A 12,939-nucleotide genomic window follows, 5' to 3' on the forward strand; every position below is an offset into this window, starting at 1 on the left:
ATGCTGAGCAGACAACAAGAGGAGTACACCTCAGCAGCAGCAGTCCAAGGGGCTGCATCTAAGACTCCTACAGTTCCAGTGGCTAACCAACTAAAGAAAAAGACACCAGAACATTCAGTACCCGAAGAACCCAGTCAGCTCTTAAGAGGACTCTAACTCAGCCCCATTTTGAGTTTGTAAACCTCAAGTTCCTTCAGAGCATTGTTACTTTGAGAATATAGGTCCAAAGTAAATATTCCTATTTTTTAAATATTTATTTATGTCTATGTGTGCTCTAGCTACGTGTACACCTGCATGCCAGACAGAAGAAGGCATCAAGGCCAGGTGTAGTGGCACATACCTTTAATCCCAGCACTCGGGAGGCAGACAAATGGAGCTCTGTGTGTTCAAGGCCAGCCTGGTCAACAAAGTGAGTCCAGGACAGCCAAGGCTACACAGAGAAACTCTGTCTCAAAAAGCCAAAAACCAAAACTAAACAGACAGAAAAGGGCATCAGATCCCAGTATAGATGGTTGTGACCCACCATGTAGTCCCTGGGCATTGAACTCTGGACCTCTGGAACAGCAGCTCGTAACCACTGACCCACCTCTCCAACCTTTTGAGTATTCTCATCTTAAAGGTACTATAGCAATTTGGTGTTTCCATCTTCTGAGAAAGAATCCCACCCAAATGACAGCTAAAAGAATCAAAGTATATAAATTAGAAATAATAGGCAACTACTTACTATGTCTTGGCAAATGTAACCAATAGCTTCCAATGTGGACTCTTTCATGTGCTCTGTGCTGTTGGGGTTCGTGACATTGGCAACCAGCTGAGGAATGAGTTCTGGCCACTGATTTACTGGGATCTCAGCACAAGCAATACCAGCCACACACTGTGAGGCTGAGCTAGGCCGGTATGTCTCTGTGCCCAAAGTCTGCAAAACCTGAGGGGGCAGAGGAGCAGGAAAGGAGAAGGGACACAACAGGCAGAACAACAAGCTGTTAACGTTCTTTGAGAATATTGTACCCACTACCCCCACTTCATCATGTCTCATTTTTGTTACATCATCCCACAAAAAAGACCACTGTAGCAGTATCAATACCAGTCTCCAGAAGCTTTAAGCAAAACCATCCCTCCCCTAGAGCCAAATGGACTTCTTCCCAACTCATCTCACTGCAAAAACATGTCAGAGATTCAAAGTGAGAAGTAGCACTGAAAGGCAAGGCAGGAGCTGAGAACAAAATACATTTTCTAAAAAGAGCAGGCCCACCATGACTTGTAGACAGGAAGGTGGGCTGTGTAATGAGGGGCTGGGAAGCACCAGGTGAGTATAATTCCCGGTACATTTAATCTACTCTGACTCAAGGAAGTGATTTTTCTCACCAATGACACAAACAATCCTCCTTTCCATTCACTGATAATCCAGTTCTGATTTATTTATTTATTTGGTTTTTCAAGACAGAGTTTCTCTGTGTAACCTCGGCTGTCCTAGACTCATTTTGTAGACCAGGCTGGCCTCGAACTCACAGCGATTCCAGTACTGAGATATATATATATATAAATAAACAAACTTGGGGTTAAGAGACACCATCACTTAAATGTTACCAAAATCTAAAAGCAAGCCATTATATAAGTTGCACTCACTCTGACAAGATTAATTCTGTATGCCTAGGAACCAAAATACTGTTCTCAGGCATCACAGAAGTAGTCACTGATGCCAAATGGGAATCTGCCACTAAGCATGTCTCACTGGAAATAGTAGCCACACAGCATTTATACTGGGTAATGGCATAGACTCAGATAAAGGACAAAGCCAGAATTTACCCAGGGTTAACCATTACCATGATCAGCTTATTCAGACCATGAACCCACTAAGAACCATCAGTACACTCAAAGGCAAACAGTTCTTGGCATGAACACAGGACAAAGAAAAGCTGCCAGACATTCAGGACAGCTCTGCTGACTAGGTCAGGTCACTTAGTGACCTGCGGTGTAGCTATTAGCTACACTGTAGATCACTTTTACCCAATAACAAATAATTCTGATCTTAAATGAAAATTTTGCTCTCTAGGAACAGTAGGACTAAAAGGGTTGTCAATAAAAATTGCACATCAAACACATAAAGTGGTAGACACACTGGCCTGTGCCTACTATCACAGCACTCAGAAAGCTGAGGCAGGAAAAATAACTTGAGTCCAAGGCCAGTCTGGGCTACACAGTGAGATCTTTTCTCAAAACCACAGAGGAAAAATGAGGTAAACTCTCTAAAACCTCAGGAGCAAAATGGGAGTCACCCAATCTGACTCAGGTCCCAGCCTAGGGTGCAGACACCCAGCCCAGCACCAGGGAGCGAAAGGTAAGAGGATTACCCCATGTATGGTAGTAGTCAGCCCGGTAACACAGTGTTTGGTGACCACTAGCCCCAAATTATTATTTAAAAAAAAAAAATAGCTAGGCGTGAAGGCAGAGGCAAGGCGAATGGCTGTGAGTTCTAGGCCAGCCTGGTCTACAAAATGAGTCCAGGACAGCCAAGACTACACAGAGAAACCCTGTCTCAAAAAGCCAAAATAAATAAATTAAATTTTTAACAAAGAGAGTTTTAGTGACAAAATATATTTAATTCGTGCACAACAGCTAAGAAGAGGAAGGGATTAAAATGTAATTATCTGTGGCTGGAACGATGGCTCAGCCATTAAAATGCACACATCATTTAGAGAGAACTCAAGCTTGGCTCCTACATGGAGCAGCTCATAACTACCTATAACCCCAGCTCCAGGGGAGAATCTAACCTTCGTCCTCTAGAGGTACTTACACTGAAGTGCACACACCCACACACATATGTATTAACTAAAATAACTCAATCGCTAGACACAGTGGTGCACGCCTTTAATTCCAGCACTAGAGAAGCACAAGCAGGTGGATCTCTGTGCGTCTGAGGCCATCCTGGTCTACACTGTGAGTCTAAGGCCAGCCTGGTCTTCACTGTGAGTCTGAGGCCAGCTAGAGCTACATAGTGAGACTCTATCTAAAGACAATACTTTATAAAAATGTCATTTCATCTGAGCACAATGGCACACATGTATAATCCCAGCACTCAAGAAGGCAGAGACAAGCAGATCTGACTGAAACTGACTAAGAAAAAAATAAATAAAACCTGCCTATGTTTGAGTCTTAGGTTTTCAACAACAACAACAAAACCTCACAAAAATGCCAATGTAAAAACAGCAAAGAGCACTGTATTGTCCTTAAAAATTCATTATCTCTCTCACAATGCTAAGATCTCAAGAAGTTTTTCATAATTAGGTTAAGTACATAAAAGAACCTTTAATAGGACCAGGTGTACTGGCACACACCTTAGATCCTGGCACACAGGAGGCAGAGGCAAGTAGATTGTGATTTTGGGGCCAGCCCAGTCTATATAGTGAGACATGGACCAAAAAAAAAAAAAAAAAAAGAAAAGAAAAGAAAAGAAAAGAAAAGAAAAACAACAACATCATTAATGTTGTACTCAAAATCACTTAATTATCCCTCTGACTTTACAGAGTATCATGTGAAAAAAAAGAACAAGAACTGGCCACCACCGAAGCCATTTGACTGTGCTGGAGAGACAGCTCAGCAGGCAGTAACACTTCCAGCTCACCCAAATGGCCTGAGAGTTCAATTCCCAGCACCCTTTGTGTGATGGCTCACAATGGCACACAATCCCAACTCCAGGGGACCCAACATCATCACCTTTGGCTTCCAAAGGTACCCAAACATGTATAAATAAGATATCTCTGAAAATCCAGGCATGTGGCAAACACCACACTCCAGGCTTCAAGGCAAATGTAGAAAGGCTCAATTCAAGGCTGGGCTGAGCTACTTACTACACCTTGTCACACACACAAATATCAGAGTGCAGTGTGGTGGCAAATGCCTATGATCCCAGTCCTTGACAAGTGAAGACAGGATAACCTGGAATTTGATGCTAGCCTGGGCTACATGAGACTATGTGGAAAACAAACTGCCCTGCTTCAGTCTAGAGACCCCAAATACACTTTCTCTTCCCGGGTGCTAAGAAGAACCTGATGCTTTGTGATTCTAGACATCTCCATCACTAAGATACACTCACACACTAGAAGACACAGTTTCAGTGAACTTTCTTAGGTGGCTATGATACATAGCATCAAAGCCTCTATTTCTCCAATCCTATCTAGGGACCCAACTAAAGTTTCCCAAACTGCTACAGGTCACCTTAGCCAGCTGAACCCAAACTGAACCAAACACCTACAGCCACACTGAGAATTTAATCAAAGTAAATCTTTACCTTCAGGTAAAGTTTAGGTCACAGAAACATATCTGTCAAGCACTACACCACGTAATGACAGAGACCTGGGTCATAGTCCTTAGGCCACATGGCACCAAGATGACAGTCACTTACATAGTTCTTGACTTCCCGCCGAGCGTTTGCATCGATGGCCAGCCACCTCTGCTGGTGCTGTGCCTTGATATCTGGATCTTTCGATGTCAAAGAGTTCTTGATCTGTAGACCAGCTGCAACTCTGGCAACCTGACTGTTTCCTGGATTTGCCAGCACTCTGGACAGTTCCACAAGGAAAGTTGGCTGTGGAAAAGAAAGATTTGTGAATGAGTAGCTCATCAGTTTCCACCTGCTTGTAAACTACTGAGACTCGCACACAAGACACTGGGAAATATTTACTTTAAGGATGCCTGGCTAGATTCAACATTCAAGGTTTCCTTGGGTTCAAAAATTTAAGGCCAGACTAAGCAATGTAGTAAGAACCCACTTCAAAGCAAGTCCTGTAAAAAATACTATTTACTGTATGAAGAGATGCTATCTTCCTACTAAGATCATGCTGTCTAATTAGCCCCCCAGAATTAAAACCCATTTTGACAACCTGGAGGTGGGTTATCCTAGGTACAAGTTTCCCCAAGCACGCACAGGAATGCCCAGTACTACAAATTTGCTGAATAAAAACTTTGTATACTTAACAAAAAAATTTTAAAAATTAAAAAACTAGCCTAAAAACAACAGTCAAGGCAGCCCTCTGATCTCATAGAAGTGATCTTTTCTAACAGATAGATGTGTAAAAATGTAAAACAGAATAAAAGGACCACATGCTCTGCATTTTTAGTTCTGAATCTTCAGCAAAAGGGATTTATAAGTAAAACTGGTAACTAGTACTCAGAAATGGAAAAAAAATAAAATAAAAAATGACACTTCTCAAGATGTACCTGAGGCCCTCAGAGGCCCTACTGTGTGTTGGACCTACTATCAACCAAACAATGCATCTTCCTAATGTCTTGCAATACAGTCCCAAAGCCAGTGTCTTAGGACTCCTAACACATTCATTCCTCTACCAAAGCACTCTCTCTGGGAGTAAGGGGGAAGGAGTCCCAAACAGGGAAGTTAAAAAAGCCAAAACTAGACGCTTTCTCTTACAGCTCTCAAACCTTACAAACATACAAGATAATTGCCCAAGTTCTCTTATGTGCCACTGAAGAGTTTTAGGAGCAAGATAAACAGCTTCTTGCAAATTAGCAAAAGCATAAGTAATACACCATGAACGGAATTATCAGTCTATACTAACAAGGAAATACTTGAAATGCCGTGGTCAGTTAGAGACAAAAGGTTGCTTACCTCTGCACCAAAAAGTGGTCTGTACAAACCAGGTTTGTCCCTTTATGGATGTTACTATTTTGTCAAGCTATCACAAGAGACTACACTTGGTTACAGTGTTTTGTTTTGACTTAATACCTTTAAGAGACTTTCAATACCATCCACCCTGCCCTCCATTCCTCATCCTCCTAAAAGGCAAGGAGAAACATTCTAGCACCAGGCTATTTCAGTTATGCCTCATTTTCCTATACAAAGGTCACTCTTTTGGTAAACATACTTCTTAAATCCGAAAATATGAAAAAAGGGGTTATTCCTCTGTGATTTCATCAGGAACGGGCTCAATCTCAGGAATGAGTTATGTTCAGCCTCAGATCCTTAAGGATGAGGTCTCTGATAATCCAAGTCCAAACATAACATACGTGCACACTTAGCCCAGGAGAGGGATAATAGGGCACGAAAAGGAAAAACTAGTGGCAATGGTTCATAGGTGGTCGGTCGGGGGGCCAGGCGTGGCCATGAGGACAGACCAAGGGAGCTAGGAAATGATAAGTAGTTGCAGGCGACCACAAGAGTCGTGGGACAGGAAGGAGAAGACGGCCCCAGCCAGTACAAGGCAGGCGGCCCAGCGCAGAGATTCCACATGGCCCCTAGGCCCGGCTCCCCAACCCCCACCCTTGCTGAACACGCAGCGCCATGCAACCTAACTTCCCTTCCCTCCCTCTTTCTCCCTCCCGCTGCACCGCCGCCCTCAGGCCGCACGGCGATTGGCCAGCGATCACCCCGGCGCGCCTCGCCATTGGGCAGAAGCAGGGCCCGGGGCGGGACACACCCACCGGCTTCCCGATGGCGGGGTTAGGTTGGACCGGGTTGGGGGGGGAGGGGGAACGAGATGGGGCGGGGTGGGTTCCTGAGGCCTGGGCCTCCAGGAGGGCGGGAAGGGCCGCACGCAGGGATGGGGACGCGGCGGGATGGGGCGCGGCGGGCAGCACGCACCAGGTTCTCCACGGCCGCACGCTCAAGGAACTTCTGCGCCGCTTCCAGCTCCAGCCGATCTGCCGGGAGGAACGGGGTGGGGGAGAAGGCAGCGGGGTCAGAGGGGCCACCCCCCCTCCCCCACCCCAATCACCTCAGCCCGACCCCCCGGCCCTGAGTCCTACCCGGAGATACGGTCTTCTCGAGGATGGTGATCAGCTCCATGGCGGAGGTGAAGGCGGCTCCTCCCAAGACGACGGCCCGGGCCTCTCTGGCGGCGGCTCCGACTGGGGATGGGGGTTGGGGGTCGGGTGGGAAGGGAGGGTGGGGTGGGGGGTGGGGGTCACCACAAGCCCATTCACCGGCTGCCTCTGGACAGGCGCTCCGGCTCCCCTTCCTCCCCTCTCTCTCTCTATCCTTCCGCCTTCCTAATATGCTAGGCGGCGGCAGCTGCTCCTACTGGCGGCGGGGGAGGGACCCCGGGGGCAGCTCAGAGCGCGGCTGGTGCTCGGGCGGCGGAGGGAGAAAGAAGGAAGGGCGGCAGTAAGTGAGAGGCGGATCGCCAGGGAGGGAGACTGACTGAGGGAGGGAGGGGGGGGAGCGGAGGGATATTCCTGCCGGACCTCTCCGCGGCGGCACCGCGCTGCACGGGGATTGGCTACTGCCGCGGCCACGCGGAGCTTCCTATTGGCTGGAAGGTTAGCGTTGAAGGGCCGCCGCGAGCCTATTCGTCCGCGGCCTTCAAGGCCCGGTTAGCTGGGCAGGCGGCTGGATGGGGAGTGCTGATTGGCTGGGGGGGGCGGGACATCGGGGTGGGGCAGGTGAGAGCCGGCCGCTGATTGGGCTGGCCTGGTAAAGGCCTTCGGGCTCCGACGGACTGTGCTCGGGGAGGAGGGTGGGCGGAAGGTAAGTCTCCGAGCGCGCCCGATTGGTTGGGAGACTGGACGTTTGATAGGACGCGGCGCCGGGAGAGCTGGGGGAGAAGGAGTTCGGGGTCGCCGCGAGTAAAGGCGGGAGGTGCCAGGGCGCTTAAAGAGTCTAGCGCGGAGCACGCCGGGATGCCTCCGGCGTGGGCGGAGCCGCGCACGAGCGGCTCGGACCGGGCTCCGCGGAGAGCGGTCACTTGCCGGAGTGTGTGCACTGTGGGTTTCGCGGGCCTCGGAGGGGGCGGGGAGGAGGTGTGGGGGGGGGGGAACCGTTAAAAGTCCTGCGCCGCGCCCACAGGAAGCTGCAGAAATGGCGAGAGGTCGGCTGGCTGCCGAGGGCAGGACCGTGAGGACCACGTGTTTCACCTTCCAACTTTGCGGATTTGAAAACTGTGGAGCCCAGAGTGAGCATGAAGCGTGTCCAAGGTCACACAGCCTATTAAAGACTGGATCGAAGCTGGCCTTCGGGCGCGCCTCGTTGCCGTCCGAGGCTCTACCAGGGACCCGTGCTCTTAAAAAGTTTCGCGGACTGTTCAACACTTGTTAGAATAAACCTTTGGTGCTCAAACTTACTCCGTAGAGATGTGTGTAAGAACATAGTGACCATGTGGATTGACTAGGCGTGGCGACACACCTGCCATATCAATATTCCTAAACCTGAGTTACAGTCCGAGATCCTGTTACAAAAATAAAATAAAATATGGTAGATGTAGTTGCTTGACATTCCCTTCCCCTCCCCAATTGAATACCTGGGCTGCAAGTCAGGATTTAGAAGCAGATGGGTCCAGAATTGCAAGTAGGTAAAGAAACTGCCCTACACTAGCCACACTGAAAACCCAAGAGGATTTACTGTGCTCTGGAAGGGCAGACAGGCTACGTATGGTTTCGTGTTTTGTTGTATTTTTTCAATTTGTTTTTTGACAGCTTCGGGTATGCACAATGCACGTTCTTTCATGATTCACCCTAACTTTGATTTTGAAAACATTTTTTGGTTAGTATGAAAGCATGGATTTGGTTTGGGTGTTTGTTTCGATTTTGGTTTTTCGAGACAGGGTTTTTCTGTGTAGCCCTGGCTATTCTGGAATTTGGTCTGTCTATCAGACTGGCCTCGAGCTCTGAGAGATCTGTCTGCCTCCCCAGTCCTGGCATTAAAGGCGACTGCTTTCTGTTCACAGCCCTGCTTTGGTTGTTGTTAGGACAGAGTCTTACTTGGGAAGCAGAGTCAGGTGGATCTCTGGAGTCCAGCTTGGTCTACATAAAGCAAAGAAACCATGTGTCCACCCTACACACACACACCCAAAAGAAGAAAAGACAGAGTCTCATGCAGCTCTGTCTGGCCTGGAACAAAGTAGGTTGGACCAGGCTGGCCTTGAACTCAGAGATCCACCAAGATCACCCAGGAAATGAGTTTTATTGTATACATATGTATTCTGTTTTGTGTGGTGAGCAGGGGTTATTCTTTTTTTGCCTCTGAGACAGCTAGCCTAGAACTTACTGTGTAGCTCATGCTGGCTTCAGTATTCCCTCAGAGTCCTAAAGGCTAGGATTGCCCCTGCTGCCCTCTCGTCGCTGAAGGCATGTGCACACCTACACACACACCCCTCACTGTACAAATGGTGCACACACCTATACACACACCCCTCACTGTGCAAGTATGCACACACCTACACTCACACCCCTCACTGTACAAGCCTTTGCACACGCCTACACACACACACCCTCACTGTGCAAGCATGTGCACACACCTACACACACACACCCCTCACTGTGCAAGCATGTGCACACGCCTACACACACACCCCTCACTGTGCAAGCATGTGCACACACACACACACACACACACCCCTCACTGTGTAAGCATGTGCACACGCCTACACACACACACCCCTCACTGTGCAAGCATGTGCACACGCCTACACACACACACCCCTCACTGTGCAAGCATGTGCACACCCCTACACACACACACCCCTCACTGTGCAAGCATGTGCACACCCCTACACACCTCACTGTGCAAGCATGTGCACATGCCTACACACACACCCCTCACTGTGCAAGCATGTGCACACGCCTACACACACACCCCTCACTGTACAAGCATGTGCACACGCCTACATACACACACCCCTCACTGTACAAGCATGTGCACACGCCTACACACACCCCTCACTGTGCAAGCATGTGCACATGCCTACACACACACACCCCTCACTGTGCAAGCATGTGCACACCCCTACACACCTCACTGTGCAAGCATGTGCACACGCCTACACACACACCCCTCACTGTACAAGCATGTGCACATGCCTACATACACACACCCCTCACTGTACAAGCATGTGCACACGCCTACATACACACACCCCTCACTGTACAAGCATGTGCACACGCCTACATACACACACCCCTCACTGTACAAGCATGTGCACACGCCTACACACACCCCTCACTGTGCAAGCATGTGCACATGCCTACACACACACACCTCTCACTGTGCAAGCATGTGCACATGCCTACACACATCCCTCACTGTGCAAGCATGTGCACATGCCCACACACACACACCCCTCACTGTGCAAGCATGTGCACATGCCCACACACACACACCCCTCACTGTGCAAGCATGTGCACATGCCTACACACACACACCCCTTTGCCAGTCCTGCGCCTCGGTAACTTTGATTCCTAAGTCAGGGGAAAGACAAAGGGAGCTGTGGCAAGAAGTCCAGGCCGTGGCTGCCAGCACAGTCTTGGAACTGGTTGATTTCCCTAACCCCCAGCTTCTTGCTCTTATCAGCGAGAAGGGCTTTTGTTTTGTTTGGTTTGTTTTGTTTTTTTGAGACAGGGCTTCTCTTGTAGTCCTAGACTCCCTTTGTAGACTCACAAAGATCTGCCTGCATCTACCTCCCGTGTTGGGATTAAAGGCGTGAGCCACCACACCCAGTTGAAGGGCTCTTTTATGTATGGCTTTAAACTGGTGTCAGGTTGTAGATCAGCTGGTGTAGGGTTTTCCTAGTGCGCTAGTGTTCCCCAGTAGCGTTTTCAGTCCACAGGGCTGGGTGGCTTAAGTCTCAAACTGGTGCTGACAGCCTGGAGGACTCCTGGAGAGCTAGCTGCAACTCTTCAATCCATGTTGGAAAACCATAGACGCTGTTGTTTGTTTGTTTGAGACAGGGTCTCTCTGTGTAGCCTTGGCTGTCCTGGACTTGCTTTGTAGACCAGGTTGGCCTCGAACTCACAGAGATCCGCCTGCCTCTGCCTCCCAAGTGCTGGGATTAAAGGCGTGCACCACCACGCCGGCTAGAAGCTTGTTTTAGTATCAGTGGAAGGTGGCAGCGGCTACCTGATAGACTGACCAGCAGCGCACAGAGCTTTCCCCTTTTTGCTACCACTGAAAAGTCTTCACTCTAGGGAGAGTCTATCCAGGAAATATCCTTACAAGCCTGTCCAGAATTTCCATCTCCTCATTGACCTCAGATCTAATCAAGTTGACAGCCAAGGTCAGATTGAGTCCAGGATTGGTTTAGTTGGTGTTTTTGGGTTTTCCAGACAGGGTTTCTCTGTGCAGCCCTGGCTGTCCTGAACTCACTTGTGTAGACTAGGCTGGCCTTGAACTCACAGAGATCTACCTCTCTGCCTCTGCTAGGATTAAAGACATGCACCACCACCACCTGGCATTTTATGTTTTTGTATTTCATGTGTATTGGTGTTTAGTACGCATGTATATCTGTGAGTGTCAGATCTTGGAGTTGCAGATAGTTGTGAGCTGCCATGTGAGGTCTGGGAATTGAACCTGGGTCCTCTGGAAGAGCAGTTAGTGCTCTTAACCTCTGAGCCATCTGTCCAGCCCCCTAGGTTTATGGTTTTTTCCTGCATGTGTGTATGTGCACAGTCTGCATGGATAGTGCCAAAGGGGTCAGAAGAGAGTGTTGGGTCCCTTTGAACTGGAGTTACAAATGATTGTAAGCCACCAAGTGGGTTCCAGAGACTGAGCCTAGATCCTCTAAAAAGAGCAGAAAGTGAGCTTGACCGCTGAGCCATCTCTCCAGGCCCTGATTCTTAGTCTTACACTGCAGCTCCGGCGGATTGGTCTGAACACTGCCTAACCGTTGGCATCTGTAAAATGGGAGGAATCTGCTCCTCTGGAAAGTCTCCATGGAGGGGTATAGCACGTCTTCATGCTAGTGCTGGATTCTTCTGTGAAGCAAAGCTCACCGCTCTCCCACCCACTGCTCCAAGTGACTGGAGGAGAGGTTACTGTCAGTCTCATGGGTGCTAAGAAAGGACGGCCAAGAACTGCCTGCCCTTCCACCGTTAGCTTCCAGAAGCAGAAAGACTTGACTTTAAAAACAAAACACAAGCTGGGCAGTAGTGGTGTGCACAACTTTAATCTCAGCACTTGGGAGGCAGAGGCAGGTGGATCTCTGTGAGTTCGAGGCCAGCCTGGTGTACAGAGTGAGTTCCAGGACAGCCAAGGCTACGCAGAGAAACCCTGTCTTGAAAAACCAAAATAGGGGCTAGAGAGGTGGCTCATTGGTTAAGAACACTGTCTGCTCTTCCAAAGGACCCAGGTTCAATTCCCAGCAACCACATGGCAGCTCATGACTGTCTGTAACTCCCATTCCAGGGATTCTGACACCTTCATACCAATGCAAATAGAATAAAATTAAATTCTTTTTTAAAAAAAGAAAAACAAATAAATAATAAAATCAAAATACGTCTCCATGAGCAGGAGAGGGTTTAGCAGTTAAGCACACTGACCTCTCTTCTAGAGGACTTGAGTTTGATTCCCAGCACCCATACATAGATGTGGGCAAAATACCTATCACATGGAATAGAAACTTAGAGAAAAAAACCCAAAGCACTCTAGCCCCACCTCTTGCCTTTGCTCACTAGGCTGTTCCTTGAATGACCCTGACTTGCTGCATTCCTTTGATTACCACCTACCTGGCAGGGTCCTTTCTATCACTCCAGATGTCAAGTGACATTGGCCCTGACCTCCTTCTCTCATGTGAGCCCCAGATACTGTGAATTGACTGTACTGGACTACATTGCCAGCCCTTGGTTTTTCAAGACAGGCTTTTAGAGGCTGGAGAGATGGCTCAGAGGTTAAGAGCACTGTCTGCTCTTCCAGAGGTCCTGAGTTCAATTTGCATCAACCACGTGGTGGCTCACAACCATTTATAATGTGATCTTATGCCCTCTTCTGGCCTGCAGGTGTACATGCAGGTAGAGCACTGTATACATAATAATACATAAATCTTTAAAAAAAAAAAAAAAAGAGGCCAGGCAGCGGTGGTGATGCATGCCTTTAATCCCAGCACTCAGGAGGCAGAGGCAGGCAGATCTCTGTGAGTTTGAGGCCAGCCTCGTCTACAAAGGGAGTCCAGGACAGCCAGGGCGACACAGAATAACCCTGTCTCAAAAAAAGAAAGGAAG

General features: G+C 48.6%; 1 protein-coding gene and 1 long non-coding RNA gene across 3 annotated transcripts in view; one reads left to right on the forward strand and one right to left on the reverse strand.

Moving 5' to 3' along the window:
• KPNB1 (karyopherin subunit beta 1) overlaps positions 1-7,101 on the reverse strand; it is a gene marked incomplete at its 3' end in the record, with an annotated part of 29,841 nt that extends 22,740 nt beyond the window's left edge. Inside the window, exons 1-4 of one of the 2 annotated variants that reach the window (XM_084748737.1) lie at positions 6,760-7,099; positions 6,596-6,654; positions 4,403-4,585; positions 725-925 (exon numbers count right to left, since the gene is read on the reverse strand). In XM_084748737.1, the coding sequence (XP_084604863.1) occupies positions 725-925; positions 4,403-4,585; positions 6,596-6,654; positions 6,760-6,799 (483 nt within the window). In that variant the 5' untranslated portion in view covers positions 6,800-7,099. Of the gene's footprint in view, positions 1-724; positions 926-4,402; positions 4,586-6,595; positions 6,655-6,759 lie in introns of both variants that reach the window. The other variant, XM_084748736.1, reaches the window with a different exon arrangement.
• A 131-nt stretch (positions 7,102-7,232) lies between these two features.
• On the forward strand, positions 7,233-8,212 carry LOC311578707. The gene is made up of 2 exons (XR_014772937.1): positions 7,233-7,480; positions 7,799-8,212. It is a non-coding gene; the product is annotated as an uncharacterized lncRNA (long non-coding RNA).
• Positions 8,213-12,939: the final 4,727 nt, after the last annotated feature.

This window comes from Acomys minous, assembly GCF_964271855.1.
Source record: "Acomys minous genome assembly, chromosome: 12".
Classification (NCBI taxonomy): domain Eukaryota; kingdom Metazoa; phylum Chordata; class Mammalia; order Rodentia; family Muridae; genus Acomys; species Acomys minous.